At 34.0% G+C, this 25,380-nt stretch overlaps 1 protein-coding gene across 1 annotated transcript in view; it reads right to left on the bottom strand.

The window, feature by feature from the left end:
• The window catches only part of RFX3 (regulatory factor X3), a 200,280-nt gene extending 176,925 nt beyond the window's left edge, over positions 1-23,355 (bottom strand). The window contains exon 1 of the mRNA XM_044656716.1: positions 23,233-23,355. Coding sequence (XP_044512651.1) covers positions 23,233-23,349 — 117 coding nt within the window. The 5' untranslated portion in view covers positions 23,350-23,355. The remainder of the gene's footprint in view (positions 1-23,232) is intronic.
• Positions 23,356-25,380: the final 2,025 nt, after the last annotated feature.

Raw genomic sequence — 25,380 nt, 5'->3', positions numbered from 1 at the left:
CTCAGGGCTGGTGGGTGCACCAGTCGGGAGAGAGGGCCTTGCTAGCATAGGACTCAGGGAGTCAAACACAGACACTGGAGAGGTGACTAGAGGAGAAAACTAGAGAAACACAGCAAAAACGCCCAGAAGATGGTGGCTTAGAGAGAGCCAAACCCCAGAACGCAGACAGCTTGGCTTCCTCATACCAAGATAGAGAAAGCAGGGTTTCAAGAGGAAAGAAAACCAGATCAAACACAATGGATACCGCAGGGGGACCCCACTGCTGGAGAGCTCAGTTTAGCAAAAAAAAAATGCTCCTTCTTGTCACCCCACCTTTTTTTTTGTTTGTTTGTTTTTCCCTCCCCACAAGGCTTTGAGGTTTTAGCTTCAGAGCAGACTAATCCAATCCATACAGATTTAATCCCAACAATTGGACAGACAAGAAGTCTTCCAAGGGTAGAGAAAGTAACTTACCCCTGAGAGGGAAGATCTTTCATCAAAGATCATTAAATACATCTGCTCAAATTAGCAGAACAAGGAAGGGGGAAAAAACATGAGCAAGCAACAGAAAAAGAGAAAAGAAATGACAATTGACAGCTTCTTTCAAGGAAGTGAAAAGAGAGCAAATGAAACAGAAATAGAAGAAGAGGAAGTAGTTCCAGTGAACTGGACACAGGTTTTTGGAAGATCTCAAAATTCAATTAACTCAAGAATTTAAATCTCAATTAATTCAAGAACTTCAGGAACTCAAAAAACAATCAAGAGGGGCTGACGACAATTTGAAAAAGGAAATGCATGAGCTAAAACAAGAAAATAAAGTATTAAAAGCAAGAATTGGCCAGCTTGAAAATGAAGCAAAGAAGGCAAAAGATGATCTACAAAGAAAATCGGACCAGAAAGAAAATCAGACCAAAAAGCCAGGGATGAAATTCAGTCTTTAAAAAACAGAACTCAACAACTAGAAGAAAATGACTTCACGAGGCAGCAAGAATATATTAAACAAAATAAAAAAAAACATGAAAAATTTGAGGAGAATATGAAACACCTCATTTATTCAACCAAAAATCTGGAGAACAGAGCTAGAAAAGACAACTTAAGAATTATTGGTTTACCAGAACATCATGATAAAAGAAAAAGTTTAGATAGCATTTTACAAGAAATTATCAGAGAAAATTGCCCAGAAATTCTTGAACAAGAAGGAAAAGTGGAAATTGACAGGATCCACAGACCACCTCCTACATTTAATCCACAACTGACAACTTCCAGGAATATTATAGCCAAATTCAAAAACTACCAGACCAAGGAAAAAATATTACAAGCTGCTAAAAAGAAGACATTCAGATATCAGGGAACCACAGTTAGGATAACACAGGATCTGGCTGCATCTACATTGAAGGACCAGAAGGCATGGAACACAATATTCTGGAAAGCAAGAGAACTGGGGCTACAACCAAGAATCAACAATCCAGCAAGACTAATTATATTATTGCAGGGGAAAGTATGGTCATTCAATAAAATTGAGGACTTCCAAACATTCATCAAGAAAAAAACAGACTTAAACAGAGAGTTTGCTGCCCAAATCCAGAACCCAAGAGAATCAACATAAGGTAATTAAGAGAATGGGGGTAGGAGAAAAAAAATTATTTTCTTTAAGGGACACATCAAATTCAATCAATTTATATCCCAAGAAGAAAAGAAGGTATTGGCAAATATTAAAAATTAATATTACCAACAGGGTAACTAGAAGAAGTTTACATAGAGGGAACAGGGACTAACTGTATAGGATGAAATGTCAAGAGATATATAAATATATATATATATATATATATATGTCTGTATGTATAAATATACACAAAACTAGGGGGGGAGAAGATAACAATAAGAAAAAAGGAAAGCAAAGAAAAAGGAATAAATTTATATTCCATAAAGAAGCACATGGGATCAACAGGGGAAAAATAAAAATACATTGTAAGGGTAAAGAGTTTAGAGAGAGGGAATATTCAATACTTAAGTGCATTGAAATCAACTTGGAGAAGAGCAATCAGATCCATAGGGGCAGAAAATTGATTCACGCCCTATAGAGAAGTAGAAGGGTAACAAAGGGACTGGTGGGGAAGGAAGCAATACTAGAGAGGGAGAGGCCTTGGGGGGGGGGAGCACCACCACGTGGCTTTAAAGAACAATAAGAGGGGAATAATAAGGGAGGGGGGGAGAAAGGGAAGTACAACAAGGGAGGGGATTATAGGAACTGATTAAAAACAAAACACTGGTATAAAAGGAAACAGTGAAAGAAGAAAGAACAGGACTAGGAGAGAGAATCAAAATGTCTGGGAATGCAGAGTTGATAATTATAACTCTGAATGTGAATGTGATGAACTCACCCATAAAATGGAAGCAAATAGCAGAGTGGATTAGAAACCAAAACCCAACCCATATGTTGTTTACAAGAAACTCATATTAGACAGACAGACAGACAGACATAGAATGAAAATAAGAGGATGGAGCAAAATCTTTTGGGCTTCAAATAAGAAAAAGAAGGCAGAGGTGGCTATCATGATCTCTGACAGAGCCAAAGAAAAAATAGATAATGTTAAAAGAGATAGGGAAGGTTACTACATCCTAATAAAAGGCAGTATAAACAATGAAGAAATATCAGTACTCAATATGTATGCACCAAATGGAATAGCTTCCAAATTTCTAAAGGAGACACTAGTGGAGCTCAAGGATGAAATAGATAGCAAAATCATACTAGTGGGGGACCTGAACCTTCCCCTATCAGATCTAGATAAATCAAACCAAAAAATAAATGAGAAAGAGATAAGAGAGGTGAACGAAACCCTAGAAAAAATTGAGTTAATAGATATTTGGAGAAATATAAATAGAGACAAAAAGGAATATACCTTCTTTTCAGCAGCACATGGAACATTCACAAAGATAGACCATGTAATAGGGTACAGAAATATGGCAAACAAATGCAAAAAAGCAGAAATAATAAATGTAATCTTCTCAGATCATAATGCAATAAAATAGTTATTAGTAAGAATACATGGAGAGGCAAACCAAAAACTAATTGGAAATTAAATAATATGATTCTACAAAATAATTTAGTGAAAGAACAACTCACAGAAACAATAAATTAATTTCATTGAAGACAATGACAATGATGAGACATCTTACCCAAACTTATGGGATGCAGCAAAAGCAGTTCTAAGAGGAAAATTTATATCACTGAGTGCATATATTAACAAATTAGGGAGGGCAGAGGTTAATGAATTGGGCATGCAACTTAAAAAACTAGAAAATGAAAAAATTAAAAACCCTCAGATGAAAACTAAATTAGAAATACTAAAAATCAAAGGAGAAATTAATAAAATTGAAAGTAAAAGAACTATTGAATTAATAAATAAGACCAGAAGCTGGTATTTTGAAAAAACAGATAAAATAGACAAAGTATTGGTTAATCTAATTAAAAAAAGGAAAGAAGAAAACCAAATTAATAGTATCAAAGATGAAAAAGGAGACCTCACCTCTAATGAAGAGGAAGTTAAGGCAATCATTAAAAACTATTTTGCCTGATTATATAGCAATAAATTTAACAATCTAGGTGATATGGATGAATATTTGCAAAAATATAAATTGCCTAGATTAACAGCAGAAGAAATAGAATATTTAAATAATCCAATATCAGAAAAAGAAATTGAACAGGCCATTAAAGAACTCCCTAAGAAAAAATCACCAGGACCTGATGGATTCACAAGTGAATTCTATCAAACATTCAAAGAACAATTAATCCCAATACTATACAAATTATTTGATATAATAAGCAAAGAAGGAATCTTGCCAAACTCCTTTTATGACACAAATATGGTACTGATTCCAAAGCCAGGCAGATCAAAAACAGAGAAAGAACATAACAGACCAATCTTCTTAATGAACATAGATGTAAAAATCTTAAATAGAATACTAGCAAAAAGACTCCAGCGAGTGATAAAGAGGGTTATTCATCATGATCAGGTGGGATTTATACCAGGAATACAAGGAGGTTCAACATCAGGAAAACCATTCACATAATTGACCATATCAACAAGCAAACCAACAAAAACCACATGATAATCTCAATAGATGCAGAAAAAGCCTTTGACAAAATACAACACCCATTTCTACTGAAAACACAAGAAAGTATAGGAATAGAAGGTTCTTTCCTAAAAATAATAAACAGTATATATCTTAAACCATCAACAAGCATCATATGCAATGGGGATAAATTAGAAGCCTTTCCAATAAGATCAGGTGTGAAACAAGGATTCCCATTATCACCTCTTTTATTTAACATTGTACTAGAGACACTAGCAGTAGCAATTAGAGAAGAAAAAGAAATTGAAGGCATTAAAATAAGCAAAGAGGAGACTAAGCTATCACTCTTTGAAGATGATATGATGGTCTACTTAAAAAATCCTAGAGAATCAACTAAGAAGCTTGTAGAAATAATCAACAACTTTAGCAAAGTTGCAGGATACAAAATAAATGCACATAAATCATCAGCATTTCTATATATTTCCAACATATCACAGCAGCAAGAGTTAGAAAGAGAAACACCATTTAAAATCACCCTAGACAATATAAAATACTTAGGAATCTATCTACCAAAACAAATACAGGAATTATACGAACATAGCTACAAAACACTTTCCAAAAAAAACAAAAAAAAAAACTAGATCTAAACAACTGGAAAAACATTGAGTGCTCATGGGTAGGACAAGCTAACATAATAAAAATGACCATTCTACCCAAATTAATCTACGTATTTAGTGCCATACCCATCAAACTACCAAAAACATTTTTACTACATTAGAAAAAACTATAACAAAGTGTATTTGGAAGAACAAAAGATCAAGAATATCAAGGGAAATAATGAAAAAAAAAACGTGAAGGAAGGTGGCTTAGCAGTACCAGATATTAAGCTATACTATAAAGCAGTGGTCATCAAAACTATGGTACTGGCTAAGAGATAGAAGGGAGGATCAGTGGAATAGACTTGAGGTAAGTGATGTCAGCAAGACAGTGTATGATAAACCCAAAGAGTCTAACTTTTGGGACAAAAATCCACTATTTGACAAAAACTGCTGGGAAAATTGGAAAACAATATGGGAGAGATTAGGTTTAGATCAACATCTCACACCATACACCAAGATAAATTCCGAATGGGTGAAAGAATTGAATATAAAGTGAAAGACTTGAATATAAAGAAGGAAATTATAAGTAAATTAGGTGAACACAGAATAGTATACTTGTCAGATCTCTGGGAAAGGAAAGATTTTAAAACCAAACAAGAGTTAGAGAAAATTACAAAATGTAAAATAAATAAGTTTGATTATATTAAATTAAAAAGTTTTTGTACAAGGGAAAACAATGCAACCAAAATCAGAAGGGAAACAACAAACTGGGAAAAAATCTTTATAACAAAAAATTCTGACAGAGGTCTAATTACTCAAATATACAAGGAGCTAAATCAATTGTATAAAAATCAAGCCATTCCCTAATTAATAAATGGGCAAGGGACATGAATAGGCAATTTTCAGATAAAGAAATCAAAAGTATCAATAAGCACATGAGAAAGTGTTCTAAATCTCTAATAATTAGAGAAATGCAAATCAAAAATCAAAACAACTCTGAGGTACCACCCTCATGCCTAGCAGATTGGCTAAAATGATAGCAGGGGGAAAGTAATGAATGTTGGAGGGGATGTGGCAAAATTGGAACATTAACACATTGCTGGTGGAGTTGTGAACTGATCCAACCATTCTGGAGGGCAATTTGGAACTATGCTCAAAGAGCAATAAAAGAATGCCTGCCCTTTGATCCAGCCATACCATTGCTGGGTTTGTACCCCAAAGAGATCATAGATAAACAGACTTGCACAAAAATATTTATAGCAGCGCTCTTTGTCGTGGCAAAAAACTGGAAAGCAAAGGTATGCCCTTCAATTGGGGAATGGCTGAACAAATTGTGGTGTATGTTGGAGATGGAATACTATTGTATTCAAAGGAATAATAAACTGGAGGAATTCCATGTGAACTGGAAAGACCTCCAGGAATTGATGCTGAGTGAAAGGAGCAGAGCCAGAAGAACATTGTACACAGAGACTGATATATTATGGTAAAATCGAATGTAATGGACATTTGTACTAGCAGCAATGCAATGACCCAAGACAATTTGGAGGGATTTATGGAAAGGAACACTATCCACATTCAGAGGAAGAACTACATGAGTAGAAACACAGAAGAAAAACAACTGAGTGGACACTTGGGTTGATGAGAACATGATTGGGGGTGTAGGACTGAAAAGACCACACCCATGTAACTATCAATAATGTGTAAATAAGTCTTGACTGACCACACCAGTGGAAATGCGAATTAGCTACTGTGGGGGGAGAGGGTGAGCCAGGGAATGGGGGGTGGTGAAGGGGGTGAAGGGTAAAGTAAAAACATGATAGGGAAATTTTTTGTAAAAAAAAAAAAATTCAATCAAAAACAAAACCAAAACCAAAACCCCAATGACTTCACAGTCATCAAGAAACAATAAAACAAAGTCAAAAGAAAAAACAAAAACAAAAACCTGATAATGACCTTCTCAAAACTTATGGAGTACTTTGCTTCTCCTTTATCTTCATCAATACATTTTTTTATCACAGTTATTTTGTGTCCATGCCATACTAGAAGCTTCATGGTGACAAGAATGCTTTCTTAACTTTCTATCTTCTTTCTATGCCTGAACGTTAACAAAATAGGTGCTTAATAATGTGCTAAATTTTATAAGAATGAAATAAGACTTGAATAAGGATACTTTGAAGAAAGGGAGACGAGAACAAGCATTTATCAAGTACCTATTATGTACCAGGCGTACTAAAAATTTCATAAATATCTCATATGGTCCTCGCAGCCCTGGAAAGTATGTTATCATTTCCCTTTCATTACAGTAGAGTCATGAGGCAGATATTCATATTGTTGCACATTCATTTCAGTTACAACTCTGTGACGCCATTTGAGGTTTCTTTGGCAAGGATACTGGAGTGGTTTGACTTTTCCTTCTCCAGTTCATTTTACAAATGAGTAGCTGAGGCAAACAAGGTTAAGTGAGTCTCTGGGGCCATATTTGAACTTAAGAAGATGAGTCTTCCTGATTTCAAGTTCAGTGTTGGGTCGGTGTTTGAGGAGAGCTAGCACTTCTGGTATGAGGGCATGCCAAGGCTTTTTCAGGACTGCTTATCCACTTTTGGTATTAACTTGGCACTCAACTCTCACCTGTGGCTCGGGGAAGCTGTAGCATATACAGAGGCCACATCCCAGTACATGTCAGCAGGTTGAAGGTAAGCAGTGGGCCACAGGTCCATAAGTGAATTAGAGGATGTCTGCCCTAAGCATGTGAACATTTTCCCTGGCAAAATGGAGAGTTAAGAACAATTTGCTCTCATGGCGGCAAAGATGGGTAAAGCAGGTGCTCTGGAACACTTAGAGCTTGGTCAGCCGTCGAAGAAGGGTCATCCACTGCATCACAAGCCATCACCACTTGTCCTGACTCTGTCTTGCCACTGGACTTTAATGACTCTGAGAGAGTACAGCTGATGACTTAATGCAACTCTGCTTCATTTAAATCCAATTTATGTACAAGTCAAGACATCATCCCACAATGTCATTGGTCCTCTTTGAAAATAAAGGACAAATAACAATATGAGAAATAGAGGTTAAGTGACTTACTTGCCCAGGGTCACATAGCTAGTAAGTGCCTGAAGTCAGACTTGAACTTAAAGTCTTACCAATTCTATGCCCAGTGCTCTACCCAGGACCCACCTATCTGCAGTTTGCAACCCTTCCCTGACTTCTGACTTATTTTTGCCTGTGCTTTTTCCATAGGCAGGCCTATCAAACATGCCCAGGCCTTTAACTAAGTAGTTTAAAATTCTGTGAGTAGCAGTATAGTACAAGGGCTATTTATATCTGTAAATCTTTGCTCTCATTACACAACCAGTTCACTTCATTTTCAGGTTGCAGATTTCTGAATGACATATATTACACATTGCTCATCACTAGAAACTTGCTTTGGCCTACACATATTTACCATGTGTCTTTTCATTGATCTTTGCGGGTGACTCATAATTTTGTTTCTTTGGAGAATGAAGAGTTTCAAAATTCACCAATCATTCAAGATCACTAGGATAATATGATCTAAAAAAAGAGGCTTTTGTGGAAGGAACAACAGTTTGGGATCTTTAAAAGTACTCTACTGTACAATTTCCCAAATTCAAGCCAGTTTGCTTTCTTTTTCCTATTTAATCCTCAATTCAGCTCATTGACTACACTGTTTATCCCACTATACTGATGTATTAACTCAATGGACTAGTCTTTCAATTAGATGTCATAGTTTGTGTAATAAGAACTTAAAAAAATCATGTTTTCTTCTATAGACTGTTAGACTGATTTCTTATGAGTAAACATAACTTACATTGGGGAGTTCCTAAATTCTAAATTTAGATGCAATCAGCATGATTTCACTCCCAATTAGAAGTATCTAAAGGTCCTAACCATCTATGGAGAATTTCTTTTCCATTGAAACAGATATATTTCTGAGTTTCTGACTGTGGGGTGTCCTTGTACAAAGACTTTTTTTTATGCCTCATGTGACATTCATAGTCAGTGAACAGTATGGCAGTATTTATTGAGAGACCTCACATGATCTTAATTTATATAGGAGAGATTTCTTTGAAATTAAATCTACCAAGTCAAAATTCTTTTTTTTTCAGTCCACAAATACAGTGAGATTATGTATTTCTTTCACATTTCAATTAATTTTTGAGATGATTTGTGCTGGTGAATATTGTGTGAAAAGTAGTGTCTCGGAGCTTTAGTTTCCCATTCTATAAAATGAGGGTATTAGTACTTTCACTAACCATACATCAGATGTTATTAGGAAAAGTGCTTTATAATTCTTACAGTGACATTCAAAAAATAATAATATTGTCATCAAAGACTTCTTTCTCATATTTGCATCAAATATAACTTCTATACATGCTGGTATTATTTTCATAATCTTATAAATATGACAAAATAGGGACTTGAGATTATTGATTGTCTTTTTGGAGGTAATAACATACTTTTTAAAAATTCTCTTGATACCTTCACTGTAATATGGGATTCCTATATTACATCATTCTCTCTCTTATAGCTTGCAAAAATGATTCCTTGCTACTTTCAAAACTGTGATGCCATCAACATGATTTTCTTGCTATCTACTTTGTCTAAGAGAGTTTAGTGGAACAGTGTATAGAGCTTCACACTTGGGAGTCGGGAAAACCTGGGTTCATATCTAGTTTCAGACACTTAACAAGCTGTGTAAACCTGGGGAAGTCTCTTAACCTGTTTGTCTCAGTTTCTTCATCCATAAAATGGGGAAAATGATAACATCTATCTTGTGGGGTTGTTGTAAGGATGAAATGAGATAATTAGCACAGTGCCTGGCACAAATAAAGAACATATAAATATTATATTTATTAATTATCCTATTAAATAATCATATCCTATTAAAATAAATATTTATTAATTATTCTATTAAGAATCATTTCAGATTTTGTATTAGAGATTGAGATGTTAAAGTCCAAATATGCTTTCATTGTCATTCATGATGAAAATAAATTGCTTTCGCCACATGACAACTTCTCTAACACTAATAACATCTGTCCTAAGTTATCTCTTCTTTAGGCTACACTCCCCCATCTCCTTCAATATAAGTCCAAAATTAAATAGTACATAGTACATGAGTGATCTGACCAGGCAGACTAGGGTGGGCCTATCATTTCCTATATTATAGATACTTTCCTATCTAAATACAATCTAAGATTGATTTGCCTTTTTTTGGGCTGCTATGTCACACTGTTGACTCATTGAGATTTACATTACACAAATGTAACCTGAAGTTTTAATTTGTGAATGAAATATGTATGCATATACATATATAATTTAAGTCTCTACTATATCCAAGTAGTCTAGGTGCTAGGTTCTCTTTAAAACTCTTATTTGAAAGGGCAGCTGGATGGCTCAGTGGACAGAGTCAGGCCTGGAGACAGTTAATACTTGGTTCAAATCTGGCCTCAGACAATTCCTCATGGTGTTAATCCTAGGCAAGTTGCTTAACCTCAATTGCTTAACCCTTACCACTCTTCAGCCTTGAAACCAATACACAGTTTTGATTCTAAGATGAGCTTTAATATTTAGATATATGATATAAACTTCCTGTGGAAGTTTAGGGGACTTGGAAACTACATTTCCCATGATTCCTCTTGTAATACAGGTAGTCAGGAAGTATGATTATGTAGACAAAGGTATAAAGTCTCAGAACTTGATTGAGAGGCTCTCTTTCCTGTGGAACAAGTCAGGTGGGCAGAGGTAATGGCAGGGCATTTGAATTAGATCTTAGCAGGCATGTGTGGCCTTCTTAATTATATGCCTTTAAATAAACTATTAATACTTTTGAATATATCCATGTATATCAATAGTATTCATAACAGAAGGTAAGGATTTTTTAAAAAACCAGATCTGTTATTTGGAGGCATTTTCCCTTCACAAACTATATCTAATTTTCATGCTCAATTAATTTTATTCTTCGGATATTTTCAGTTTTCATGTGTTTCCCCCTTGGAAGCCATGAAACATCAGGAAAACAAAAGGAAGTTCCCCAGCATAGTGAGTCGTTTGTAATGTAGAGCAGAATATTGGAGGACATGGAAAAAAAGAAAAAAGCATAGATGGATTTTAATCTTTATCACTGGGAGGAATTATCCACATCAATGAAACCACAGATCAACTGAAGCCTCAGAATGTCAATTTTCAAAATAAGGTTTAGAAGAACATCTTCAAGATGTTAAAAAATGATTGAGTATTATATATTTTCTTGTTTAGCTGGGACATTTAGTATATTATTTAAAACTCTAAGGGAGAGCTAGACTTAAAATAATGGGTTCATAGCCAACTCCTAAATTGTGCCAGGGAAAATCAGAACATGTTATGTTCTTTTTGAACTGGGTTGAGAGGACAAAAGTCAAAATGGGATAGTAGAGTATTAGAAGACAAAAGGAGAATACAATATTGAGCTAGATGTGATTGGAACATTACAGGAACAAATGTCACATTAACAGGATATAATTCTAACAAGTTGAGTAAGAGTAAAGCTTCCCATGGGCAAGAAAATTTCTCATAGTCCTTTGGGGCAACAATGTCAAGCTTAACCACAGTCCTTGGAAAATATCAGACTCTCTAGAAACACAACAAAACAAGAAGGCTTAGGATGACGTGTAAAGTCCTAGTGTTGAGAGATAATAAATTTAAAATATTTTGCAATTGTTATCTGTAAAACATGAGGATTGAAACAGATTGCCTCTAAGCTGTCATTCAGACCTAAGCCTATCACCAATACAAATACATGCATGTTATACAATATTTAAGTTCTTATATACATATGTGTGTGTGTGTGTATATATATATATATATATATATATATATATATATATATATATATATAATGTTCTTAATTGTCCTGGAGGCTTTAAAGTTACTTTTAGAGGCAGCTAGGTGGCATAGTGTATAGATCACTGGACCTGGAGTAAGGAAGATCTGAGTTTAACCAATCCTTCAGACATTCAATAGCCATGTGAACCTGGGCAAATCAGTTAATGTTTTTCAGCCTTAGTTTCCTCATATTAAAAAAAGGCAAAAGAATAGCCCTTGTCTCCCATGCTTGTTGGATGGCATAAAATTAGAAATTAGTAAAGTACTTTGGAAACCATAAACCATTATATAAATGCTAGTTATTATCGGTAAAGATAGGAGAACATGGTATACCGGAGGTCAAAAATAACGGTATCAAGAACAGAATTACAAATTGGCTTGTCCCTAGCCTCAAAATTCTATGAATAACTTGTTGAGAGTATACAAGAGACCAATAAAAAGCATTTCTAATCAGTCAAGTTGAAATCTGACAAAATGAATTTTAGGTGGTCAGGTCTGCATTATTATTGAGCAATGTTCAGTGGACCCAGAAAAAGAAGAAACAATGAGGAATAGACCCCAAATCTCAGCAATAGAGGAGAAAGAAGTCAATTAGTCCAATACTCTGATAACTATGTGAATGACTTCTATAACTGCTCCAACAAATGACACTATCAACTTTGCTTGAAGATCTCTAGTGACAGGAAACTCACTGCCTAATGGCAGAATATTTCATTTTTGATGGACTCTATTTGCTAGAAAGTCTACAATTTGAGCCCAAATTTGCTTCCATAGAACATCCACATAATTCTTCTTTCTACAGTTACTCAAAGCAAGTTTAATCCCCTCTTCCATATAATAGCCCTTCAATTAAATTTGGGCATAACCACCATGTTCCTCCAAAGTTTTCTCTTCTCCAAGCTAAAGACCCATGGTTAGTATAATTAATTCAAATCTGATAGCAATTCAAATCCAGTCATCATCTTGCCTATATTTCTCCTCCAACACCCCACCTCTTGATCTAGGGTTGGAGATATAAGCAATAGACTCATTATAAAATAAGGGAAATAAGAGAAGTCTAATATGATGGAAAGAATAAAACTTAAATGTATGAAAATGAGGGTCTGCCACAGGGAAGAAATACATCACAAAAAATCAAATGGGAATTAATGGTCTGGCTAAAATAGCAAGACTTGAATGCCTGAAATCCAAGTAAACCATGGATACTCAATAAACACTATGTGATGGTTTATTATTAAATATAATGTAGTTCTCCTTCCAACCTAAGAAACTATTACTGAATCCATATTTTATGACCATTCATTTCCATTATCATCCCTTTTCTAATCTTTCCTTCTTTAGCAAAATAGTTATCATTCTCATGTAACAAATTATCTTTTTATGTAAGACTAAACTGAAATCTCACCATCTTGGTAACTCTGATGTCCCCTGTCATGTAACTATTTTATTGATAAGACTTTCCTATAACTAGTTCTTTTATCTTTTTTTTTTAAATCGAGGCTAAGACAAGCTTATATTGAATCCTGCTGTAGAATGATGTCAAAGGGAGGTTTTAGTAAATCTCTGACTAAATGTAACCTGTATGTCATTGAATTATAGCAGTTATATAACATAGAGGGGTGGATACTTATGAAAGTTAGTGTGTTATCTTTATTTTCCCAGTTGAAAGGTGCTGAACTCCTACTGTTAGTGTTGGACATGGTCAATATGTCAGTTTGTTTTACTGCAATACTCTTCGTTAAAAGGAAAAATCTTTTTGTGAGAGAAGGGGTTGCTGGGAAGTGATAGCATTTGAAAAAATCAGTAAAATATTTTTTTAAAAGAAGAAAGAAAAGAAAGTTAATGTAAAGGATGCCCAGCAATGTAGTGATATCAATGTAAAAAGTCAGAATTAAGGAAAGCAGGAATTCATTAATGCTATGCTGAAACTCTGTGCCATAAGCAGGAATCCCTGACTTAGTTTACCCTTTGCAAAATCCTTTTCTTTCTCATGCTAAAGGGCTTTCTGTTCCTTGTCAAAACTTAAATCTAGGCTGCACTGGTTTGAAATACAAATGTCTCCTAACTTTTGCAGTCTTATAGTTACATTTAAAACCCCAATTTAGGTTCCAGAATTTTTCAAGTCTTTCCCATATTTTCTAATATAACATAATATTTACAGAAAAAATCTGTATCAGATTGCTTGGTGTCTCATGGGGGGCAGAAAATTTGGCTGAAAATTAAAAAAAAAGTTAAAAATTATTTTAGGTGTAATTGAGGAAAAAACGTTAAAGAATCTTTGCATTTCAAGTTGGTAGAGGTCTTAGAAGTCATGAAGTCTATCTACCCTAATAATAGCAGAGGGTTCATTTCTACAGTATTATGGACAAAGGTTATCTAAGTCCTATTTGAATACGCCCAGGAATAGGGAGCTTAGTTCCTCATAATGCAAATCAGCAAACTGGATAACTGACAGGAAGTGACCTTTCTTTCAACCTGAAATGCATCCTCTCTTTTCATGTTTATTATGATTTAGATTTTGGGACAACATGGGATGCGTTTTGTTTTGTTTTCTGTTTTCCACATAAGAGCATTTCTAGTTTCTGGAGACCATGCTTCCTGCTTTCTGTTTTAAGAAAAACACAGTTTCTCCAACTGTTCCTTGTTCAGACAGCTTCAGAGCTTCCTCTCAATGAACCCTAAATTCTTAGCATCCCTTTTAAAATGTGGTTTTCAGCACTGAACATATCATTCCAGATGCTGTAATTTTATGGTTAAAAAAAAATCATTTGACCATAGTGAGCATCAGTGGCCCTGGACTGACAAGTAGAGTGCTAATTTATATTGATGGTCAGCAGCAATGACTTTAGATTAGATCAACCCACTAGTGTTATTTCAATTGTTGGTTATCTTGTTCTCTTGAAACACCTTACCTTTATGTTGATGCTAAAAATTAGCAGCTCTGATTCTAAAAATGAATATGTTCTTCAAAAGCTAAAATCATTATCTTTTGTTTTTAAAAAAGTACTCTACAGAATTCATTTAAAAATGTAACCCCATCTAGTAGGGTGTCAGCCATTCTCTTAATTATGGGAACACTGTCCCCTCAGGGAACCAAGCCAATAGCAATAGAGTCCCAAAGAAGAACAAAACAGAGAAAAATGTCTTTGTTTCAGTTGATTATATGAGATAATAGTCCCAAATGAAAAGAATTCTATTCATCTGCATCAGGGCCAAGATAAAGCAGAAAAACAAACCTCTTGGCCCTGAACAGAAGGGAAAGATAAAAACAATAACCATCAGCACACTGCCTAGTACTTAGCTTTCCAAACTGGCCAGGGATCCATTTCTGGGGTCCCTTGTTCAATATGTTATTGATCCAGCTTTGATCCAATAGTATATGCTGTTTGTTCAATGTTTAACACACCATAGGCAATCAATAAATATTTAACAACCACCATCACTCCAATCAAAGGAACTCTCAAAGGGCTCTATTACTAACCACTGTGGCCTTTCTTTGACTGCAATGCTGTCCCCTACAAGGGATATAGCAAATAGATCTAGTATGCCACCATCGAGAGACAGAATATTGCTGAAGCAGATTTAATTTTTTCATTAATTGGAATTGAAAATATTTTGGTAGGATATTTAAGGTCTCTTCAAATTATTCCAACTCATGAATATTTACATAGAAAATATCTGATTTCTAAGGACTGAAGGATCAGTCTGCAAATTACCATGAGCAATAAGACCAGGGTCATTATTAATTTAAAGCTTATTATCACTGGTCTCTTGCCAAACTGACATTTTGATAGTTTTTCACCTGCGCAAAATATCATCTCACCCCATTTAAGGGAGGTCTGTAATTAGAGAAATTACAGAATTACAGGATTTAAAGTTGGGGGGAGCCTTAGAACTCATCTGATTGAAGACTATTCTAAAGTTAAGAAAATGAAGAAAAAAAAAAGAAAAGAAAATTAAGGTCAAGGGTTTTGGTGGCTTGCCCAAGTAGAAAGTCTCCCAGCCTCCAATCTTTCCCTGCTTTGGCAATCTCTCCTCTCTTCAGCTGCCAAACTGACACTCCTAAAATGCATTTCCGCCGGTGATACTCTTATCCCATAATATGCATTGTAAAAAGTTAAGAAAATTATCCAAGAGACAGAATTAAATATGTTTCTCAGTACCATTGGAACTTGCTTAATTTAAACCCCATTGAAAAAGCTATGGCAAGACTAGAAATAGAAAAATGGATTGTCAAAGATATACTTAATATTAAATGATATGTGATCTCATGATGAAGAATCAATGAGTCAAAATCTTGTATACTCACTGCCAAATCATGTAAAACAGAGAAAAAGGAGAATATATTAAATATTAAAAGGTTTTTTATGATATAAAAGTGATAAAGTTTATTCTACATAAATAAATTGAATTATTTTTACTTTGTTCCAAGTAATTTATACACTACTGTACAATGACAATAATTATTACAGCAGTAAGAAGATATCTTTTTTGTATGGCTGCATTAATGCAATTTTATCATTGCTACATGCACATTTATTTTTATGGTTTTAGCTATTGTTCTTCATTCAAAATAGCTCAAAATAATCAGCAAGAAAAAATTAGCAATATTAATTTGCTTGCTTTTTTACAGATTCTAAATTATAGATATTGTATTTTAAGAACAAAGAATCTGTTCTGATTTTTACTTTACATATGATTTTTTTTATTGTCTTCTCATAACATAATAGCACTTCTGGCATTATTGCGCATTATTTCACAAATTGTTGCTTTTTACTTCTAGGCAATAGTGTCTTGGAGGAAAAGAAAAAGAAAAAGTGGTTGTACTGGGGTTGTCTGAAATTGGGACAGTTTGCATTTGCATTTTAATGTGAATTATGAGTTGAGGAAGAAATAATTCTTTGCTTAAATTTTCAAAAATCAATTTAAAAATATTTCAAAGCAATAAGGAAAATTTAGTTTACTAATGTGTTCAAAGTAATATTTTGCAGAATGATAGAATTTCAGGGGAGGAATGGACTTTAGAAGTCATATGATGTCAGTCATCTTTGATAAACAAGTCATCTTAGATGAATGAGTCATCTTTACGACATAACTCAAAAGGAGTCAGTTGGGCTTTGTTTAAGGATATCCAGTGGGAGAAAACAAAAATGAAACTACCTCTGAAGGCAGTCCATTCCACTTTTAGAAAATTCTAAATGTTAGGAAGTTTTCTTCATAATAAATTTAAGCTTAGGACTTCCTGTCACTAGGTCTGACTCTCAATCCATTGAACTCCCTATCTGTGCCCTTCTCCCCAATTCAGTTTCTTTAGATAATATTGACACATATAGTACATATTTATCACTGCGATTGTCCTCCTTCTCTGAATGCTCTCTAGTTTATTCATTCTGTTACTAAAATTTAAAAACTAAACACAATGAAGAGTAGGGAGAGGTAGGTACTAAATGCCTCCTATGGCCAAGCCCTGGGCAAAGAGCTTCACAAATATGATTCCATTTGATTCCTACAACCCTGAGAGGGAGATACTTTTATTATCCCCATTTTATAGTTAAGGATACTGAGCCAAAGAGAGATTAAATGACTTGCCTAGCAGGATCACACAGCTAGTAAGTGTCTGAGGTTGGATGGGAATTCAGATCTTTCTGACTCTAGATCCAAAGCTCTATCTATTGCACCATCCAGCTGGTAAAGTAACAAAGGATTATAAAACTTAATAGAATCATAGATTTTGTTTAATGGGACCTCAGAGAATAGTTCAACCCCCTCATTTTACACATGAGGAAACTGAGGCCCACACTAGTGCTATCATCTCCCTAATCCTGGTTATTGATTTCTTAACATATCTTAAGACACATTAGCTTTCTTAGCTGCCAAACCACACTATTGGCATATTTGGAGCCTATAGTCCTTTAAACCTCTCTGACCTTTTTTCAAACAAACATGCCTAGTATGACTTCCTACATGGTCCTTACAAAACTGATTATTTTTTTAAACTATCTAAGGCTTTACACTTACCCTTACTGAATTTCACCTCTGTAGAAGCAGCTTAATGTTCTAACCCATCTTGATTCATTTGGACACTATCACCAGTGCAATAGCTATTCCCCCAATTTCTGTTTGAACTGCAACTTTTACACGTCATAGTAAAAAATGTTTAATGGAAAGAGCCAAGTACAGATTCCTGGAGGTCCTTCTTCCAAGTCGATATTGAACCATTAATGGTTTGGGTGATTCAATAATTGCTGAATCCACATAATAACTTTCTAGCCTTTATCTTTCCATGTTGTAAAAAGTAACAGTATGAGAAACATTGCCATAAGCACATGTCTGAAACCTATATAACTGTCCTTCCTTAGTTCCTCTTTTTAATTTCCCTATTTCTCTCAAAGGCATCATTTCCTAGAAGCTCAGGTGGGTAGTCAAGGTGTCATCTTCACCTTTTCACTCCCTATATCCAATCTTTTATCAAGTCTTACTGGTTCTCACTTTATAATATCTAGAGAGATTTTGCATACAGCAAACACCTAAATTTATTCATGTTCCTCAAAAACCTTTCACTTGGGACTACTGGAGTAGCCCCCTAATTAGCCTCCCACTATCTAGTCTTTTCTCTATCTAGTTCATTCTCCAGTTATCAAATTTGTAATTTTTTAAAAGCATAAATACAACCACATCACTTTCCTTCTCAAAAAGTTCCAATGGTTTCTTCCCTATTTCCTATAGAATAAAATACCAAATTCTCTTTTTGGACTTTAAAGACCTTCCCAATCTTATGCCAATCTATCATTCCAGGGGGATTACACATTATCCTGCCCTTCATGCACACTCAGTTTCAGTCACACAGGCAGATTTGTTATTTCTAGTAAACTACATTTCATCTCTCACCTTTGCGTCTTGCACAGGCTTTCCCCCATTCCTGAGATACTTTCCCCTCCCTCACCTCCACTTCTTGGCTCATTACCTTCAAACTCAGCTCAAATGCAATGTCTTAAAAAGGTCTTTCCTGTTTTCTCCAAGAGTGGCTATATGCAGCCATCCTTATTCAATTAATTTGTTTTTGTTTCAAATATATATTTTGAATTAAAAAATGTAAATATGTTTCCATCCATTAGAATATATGGGCAGGACGTCTCGCTTTTGTTTTTGTGTCCCCTACACCTAACACTGTATCTGGCTCATAGTAGGCACTTAACCAGTGCTTAATGATTCTTTCAAATGCTTTGCTAAAATGGAAACTAAATTTATGGAATCTTGATGATCTAACAGTGTTCTAAGAACCCTGTTGAAATAAGATTAGCCTTGCTTAATCTGGTTCTGATTTAAACCATTCTAATTCTGTGATTACCACTCCCTTTTATAAAGGCTCACTAATCAACCCTTTAAAAATAGGTTCTAGAATTTTGCCAGGAATTAAAGTCAAGCTTACTAGTTAATAAGTATGTAGACTTTATTCTATTTCTCCCTTTTTGAAGCAAAAAAAATTACAACAAAATTTGTGTTCTCCAGGGCTACAATAATTCTTTCATTCTTCATGATCTTTCAAAGATCATTAAGAGCAGCTTAGTAAATACAAACATGAAATCTTTCAGTATTCTCAAATGTAGCACATCTGGACCTGGTCAACTGATGTCATCAAAGCTCTCATTACTGTATCTTCCTACTTATCTGGAGTATTAATTCCTTATTATCCATTTTGTTCTTCCCTTTTAAAAATTTCTAGGCAGAAAAAAAAGAATAAAAATAAGACTAGTTCATGACAAATTAACATAGTGCTAAAAATCTGAGCTATAGTAGTGAGATCAGAAAAAGAAATTAAAGAAATTAAGGGAATAGATAGGCAAAGAAGAACCAAAACTAGCACATTTTGTAGATAGTATTATGGTATATCTCCAAAAACCTAAAGAAAAAGTAGATATTAATTGAAACAATTAATGAATTCTGTAAATTTGCACAATATAAAATAAATCCATGTAAATTATTAACAAAATCAATCAGGAAGAGATGGAAAGAGAAATTCTATGTAAAATGATAACAGAATCTATATACCAAGAACTACATAGGAACTTTATGAATACAAATACAAAACGTTCTTTATAGAAAATACCTGGGAAGATATTAAACAGTCATTAAACAGTAGGCCATTCTAATAGTAAAAATGACAACACTATCCTAAACTAATTTACTTATTTAGTGCCATACTGATAAAAATGCATATTCATTCTTGCTAATGAGAAAATATATCTTTGTCTTCATTAGTGACCTTCTCTTTAGATAAGATAGGCAATGCAGAGGACAGAAGAAAAGAGTTTATAATGAAAAGGATGTCTTGGGATTGATCTAAAGAGGTTCTTAATTTTCAGGAAAATCTCAAACAAAAGGATCTCTGAGAAATTCTTTGTTGCCCTGGTCCTTCAGCACAACTTTAATTCTGGCCCCTAAGAATTCTTGAAGTGTCAGAGAGAAAAGTAAGTCTTCCATTTTTCTTGGCAAAAATACCTGATATAGATGCACAAACAATTAGAATCTGACCTAGTAAAAATGACAAAGTGAGGATTTTTTCTTTTTGATAACCTCTTCTCCCTTTGGGCTAGACTTACAAGTCTTCTAACATATGAGACATATAGAGTATTTCATTTAATATTATGAAGGAATTATGACCAAGGAGAGTCACTTGCCTATCAACTTAGATTTAACCTGTCTCTTGGCACCAAACTTTTTTGACTGCTCTTTCCATGATATTACTGTTTTCCTCTTCATCCATAGTGGCCCCAAACTCTCATGCAGTCCTCTGCTAAACGAAGATCACTAATGTGACTGCTCAACTGGTTTTTCCATCTCTAGATTATCTTTGCTCTTTTCCCAACCCTCCATTTGCCCAGGCCATCTGGAATTTTCTTAGGACTGGGTTTTTTAAGCCTAATAAATCTAATTAGTCACTACAAATATGAAGTTAAGGGTAATGAGTTATTATATCATATATTGGTGGTGAAAGAGGTGCCCTAACTACTAGAGTTGAATTTTTGGTCTATATATAGGCCAAGATGATTGCTGACCTTTTTGTGGTAGTTTTAATCACCCAAGGTTTGGGAGTTGGTTTCTTTTTAAGAAACTGAGTAAATAGCACTTCAGCACACTGGTACCTTAAAAATTTATGGGTATTCAGGATCCCAAAACCAAGTCCCCTAAGGTTTTTGGGTAGAGGAATAACATGATCAATATTGAATCTTCCTAAGGCATAGGTATGAAAAAGAAATTAGAGAGGAAATAGAATTAGTTAAATTTCAAGATAGTCATTTCATGGCCTAGGAGAATCAGAGTGAATACATAGAACTTTCATTAGATAGCACAACACAACCATTTTAAAATCCAACATAAGCTATGACAATGACTTGTAGTTCCCCTAAAGCTTGAAAATTCAAGACAGAATCTGTGCATTGACAGTAGTAAATATGGTATAAGGCCATGAGACATTAATATGAAGCTAATCTCATTTGTGATAGACATTTGCATCTACAGTGGTAATTTCTGAAGGCTTCAAATATGTTACTTTGTGAGGGAAAAGCAAGGATAATAAAATACAGGAGAAAAATATTTCCAAATAAGACTAGAAAATTAGTAACAAGTAATTTCCAGAAAAATTCATATAAACAGTATGTGAAATATAATAGTGAAGAGTTCCCTCTTTATTCTCAATGGGAATTAAAGTAAGTACAAAGGCTCAAGGGAAGTAGTCAACCTGAGAACATGGAAATTATATTAGTAATTTTATATCTCTTTCTCTCCATTAAGATATCTTATGATGGCTAGAAAAGGAAGGAGCCTCATCTAACTCTATGTGGTAGATCAAATTAAGATAATTAAAACATTTGCAGCCCATTAGGCCTAGGATATATTGTGGTAAATTACAATGGTGTCAAATTAAAATAGTAAGGTTGAGGTGGGAGAGCAACTAAATCCTTGCATATGGACTTAGAAAACCATATATTAACATTATCTATGCTCTACTGTATTTTTATTAATTTTGTTCAATATTTACCAAAGACATTTTAATTTAGTTTTGAAGACTAAGCCATTTATGTATTTGAAACATTTGGTATACTGAATTAAGTGGAGTTAGGAAAAACTGGGGTCAAATCCCAAATCTGACATGTGATAGTTGTATGGTCACGGGCAAATCAGTTGACCTCTCTGATCATTGTTTTCTTTATCTATAAAATGGAAATAATACCAATTAATAAGAGGCTCAAATGAGATATTATGTGCTATTGCTTTGAAAATTTAAGTCAATTATTACCACTCTTCTCTTCACTTTTTGCTTCTCAAACCAGATGCCAACTATATTTACCTAGATAGATGGATCAGTCCTGCCATATTTATTTTTCATACCATAGCAGCAAAAACCCAGGGAACAGAGAGCATCTGAATCAAGAGTCTGAGCAAAATATTCAATAGCCAAAATTGATCATTGTAATTTTTTTTAAAGAGAGCAAAAGTGAACAGAGAATAAAAGTTGAGTAGGAATGATAACATTTCATTTTTACTCTTTCTAAAAGATGATAATGAAAGATCCTGACTGGCTATTATTTTCTCTTGTTTTATGGTTTAGACAGAGCCAACTCCCTCTGGAATAGTTCTAAGATTATTTCACTTGAAAATTTCAATTTTTTTCAGAGTTTCGACATTAGGCATGTCCAAAAAACATAAAACTAAAACCTATGGGACTTTAGGAAAGTTTCTTTTTTAAAAAACTATTCTTTATTTAAAAAATAGGAATAGGACATTAGTGATAAAAAAAAACCCCAATCCCCACAAATTGAAAACAATGGTAGTTGTACCTTTTCTCACTAAGACAAACATGTATTTCTTTCCCCCTTCCATCTACTTCTGCCAATAAGAAGGTGATTCTGACATTCTCTTCCTCTGAGAAAAAGATGATTTCCCCCAACTATGCACATGCAATTACAAGAAGAATTCCTAAATTATTTTTACCTGATATTGAGATATATTCAAATCAAACATTCAAATTGATATTGGGCTATAGGGATTTCTCCTCTTTATAAGAAGTGACAGACCAAAGTGTTCAATATGTATATGCATATATACTATTCTGTATATATGACATAATTTGGCCAGCACCTCAAATTCTCAAACAAGACAAATAATAAACATTTTGAAGTTTAAAAAAAAGCTTTTCTCATGTTTAAAAATAAAATGAAGCAGATTTATACATATCTGAGAGGTAGATTTGTTTGTGTTAAGTATATTATTTGACAACCATAACAAACAAGGCATTGTCTTTTAAACACTGTACAAAACTGAAAAGCAAAATTTTTGTTCCCAACCATTGTCCATCCACTTAAGTGTTAACTATCCTAAAGAGAAAATCGCCCTTCAATTTCAACAATTTCAACATTTCACAATACAAACAACAATTTAATATGTTTACTAAAACTATTTTTTGAAAGCACAACAACATGATATTTTTATGTATTTAAAGTGTTTAAATGCGCCAAGACAGAAAATAATCTTGGCTAGAAAAAATATCTGAGGCCATACCCGCTTAAGCACCAAATAAGGGAAGTTTACCCAGCAGTTCTTAAAGGCACTCAATTTGGCAACCCTCTACTTAAAAATACATTATGGCAATGCTACATGGAGGAGTAGCATGCCTTGAGTAAAAACAAGTAACTTTTACCTGTTGCTGTACAGGTACTTGCTGCACTACTTGAGTGGGCACTGCTGCTTGGCCAGCCACAGATGTCTGTAAAGTCACTGTCGAACCTGTGTCCGACCCAGTCTCTGATGTCTGCATGATGGTTTCTGAAAAAAAAAATGAAATCAGAAATCAAGTTGAAAATGTCTTTCCTTCCAAGACTTCCCTCTAATATTTAAAATAAAATATTTATCTACATTCTAACTTGTCTACATTTTAACCCCCACATCCAGGGAAAAAGAAATCTCTTAGACCTCCAAATATAAATATGAATAGTCATTTAATTAGGTATACCTGCTGTTTGGTCATTTTCACTAAACAGATCATCATTTTGTAAAGAAGTATAAAAAATATCCATCCCACAACTTTAAAATATAATCTCTCTTCTTGTGGGCGTGGAGGTCATAAAATGAAAGCAAATTTTAAAAAGTTATTAATCTAGCACACATAATCCTTTATCACTCTATACTGAGGGCTATGATTAAGGAAATGTTTAAAGATGTTCCTTGTTAGTTTGTGTTCAATAGATGGCACTGAATCTAATCTAATCTAATGCAACCTGAAATAAATCACTCTTTATGGATAGAGTTTTATGTTTTCAGAATGTCAGTGGGTTATACAACTTGATAAATTGGTGAAGCAGAAAGTTCATTCAACTAGGGACCTAGATTTAAGTCACAGCTATTTCACTACTAACTGTATGACCTTGAGCAGATGACATAACCTCTTCTCTACTATTTCCTGTTTTTAAAATGAAGGAGGTATAATTTATCTCTAGAATCCCTTCAGATTCTAAATCTATATTTATGATTAGAATATATTTTTCTTTACTGCAAAAAATACTTTCAGTAATGGCAGAAAAATAAAATTGCATCATATAATACATTGTTTTTGACCTTTCTATCTTTCTATTCTTGCCATTTATTCTCCTTTTTGGCATTATCTTTTCCCTTATGCTATTTCCTCTTTATTGTCATTCTTTAAGCCTTTAGTGTGGGACTTTCTTCTTATACCATTCTTTATTCCCTATCCATAGGGTACACTCTTTTCAGAAATACTTCATGCACCTTCCTTTTTCATGTTATTCATTTTTGAAAATTGCAAACATCAATTTTGGACTCATTTTTTAAAGAGGAAAAATAATAATAACCATTTTCAATAGCAGTACAAGTAACCTCTTATGATTTGTATACTATAGTCTCTTCTACCAATTCATAAAATTCTTTAGCTAGAAAGAATTTTTGGTATTCTTCATTTTACAGATGAAGAAATTTAAGCCAAAAGAAGGTAAAGGACATTTTAAAAATCACTCAGCTAGCTAGTGTCAGAATCAGAGCTGGAATGAATGTCTCTTGACTTCCCATTCTAGTCCTCTTTCACCTATATTGTTTCCTTAGTGACAAAAGTTTGATTTATCAGATATTCTCTTTGTCTTTTGTTATGAATGACCCTAAACTATTAGAGAGGGAAAATATCATGTACAGCGTAATTCCAATTTCCAAAGAACTTTTCTTACTAATGAAATTAGTATCATCCCCATCATACAGAAGAAATAAGGGGTTAAATGAGTTGTCGGTAGTTAAATAGTTAATAAATATCAGAGCATATATTTGAATTAATGTGTGACTCCAAATAAACAGTCTTTTAAAAAAACTGCAATAGGAAGCAACTGTGTTTAAGTACTAAGTTGAAATGGAAGCAATGTGGAATTTTTCAATATCTAAAAAATATGTGTTCAGACTACAGAGATAGGACCACAGAGCCACCTAAAAATGTTTGAGAATTCCATTCAAATCCAATAAACATTATTATATTACTAATGGGTGACAGTATTTCAGGCATAAAACTCAGTCTTCATTAGCATAAGAGCATGAACTAGTGCCACTCAAATTTTGTAAAAGGGGGCCACAGAATTAGGATGAAAGCTTCACAAATAACAACTCGATATATCCCACTCCTGTAAAAATACAACAGATTCCTCATCGTAATATAAAAGTGAACCTGGATTGTCAAAGGTTTTGCCAACAGAGTAAAAGCTTTGATAATCTCTATTGGGCTGGAAAGACTTTGTGAACACTAGTGCTGATGACACTTTCTGTTCTCTGTGGACCAATTCGAGTCAAGTACAGA

This window comes from Gracilinanus agilis, chromosome 1 (genome assembly GCF_016433145.1).
Source record: "Gracilinanus agilis isolate LMUSP501 chromosome 1, AgileGrace, whole genome shotgun sequence".
Classification (NCBI taxonomy): Eukaryota; Metazoa; Chordata; class Mammalia; order Didelphimorphia; family Didelphidae; genus Gracilinanus; species Gracilinanus agilis.
This window is presented reverse-complemented; position numbering and strand designations above follow the sequence as displayed.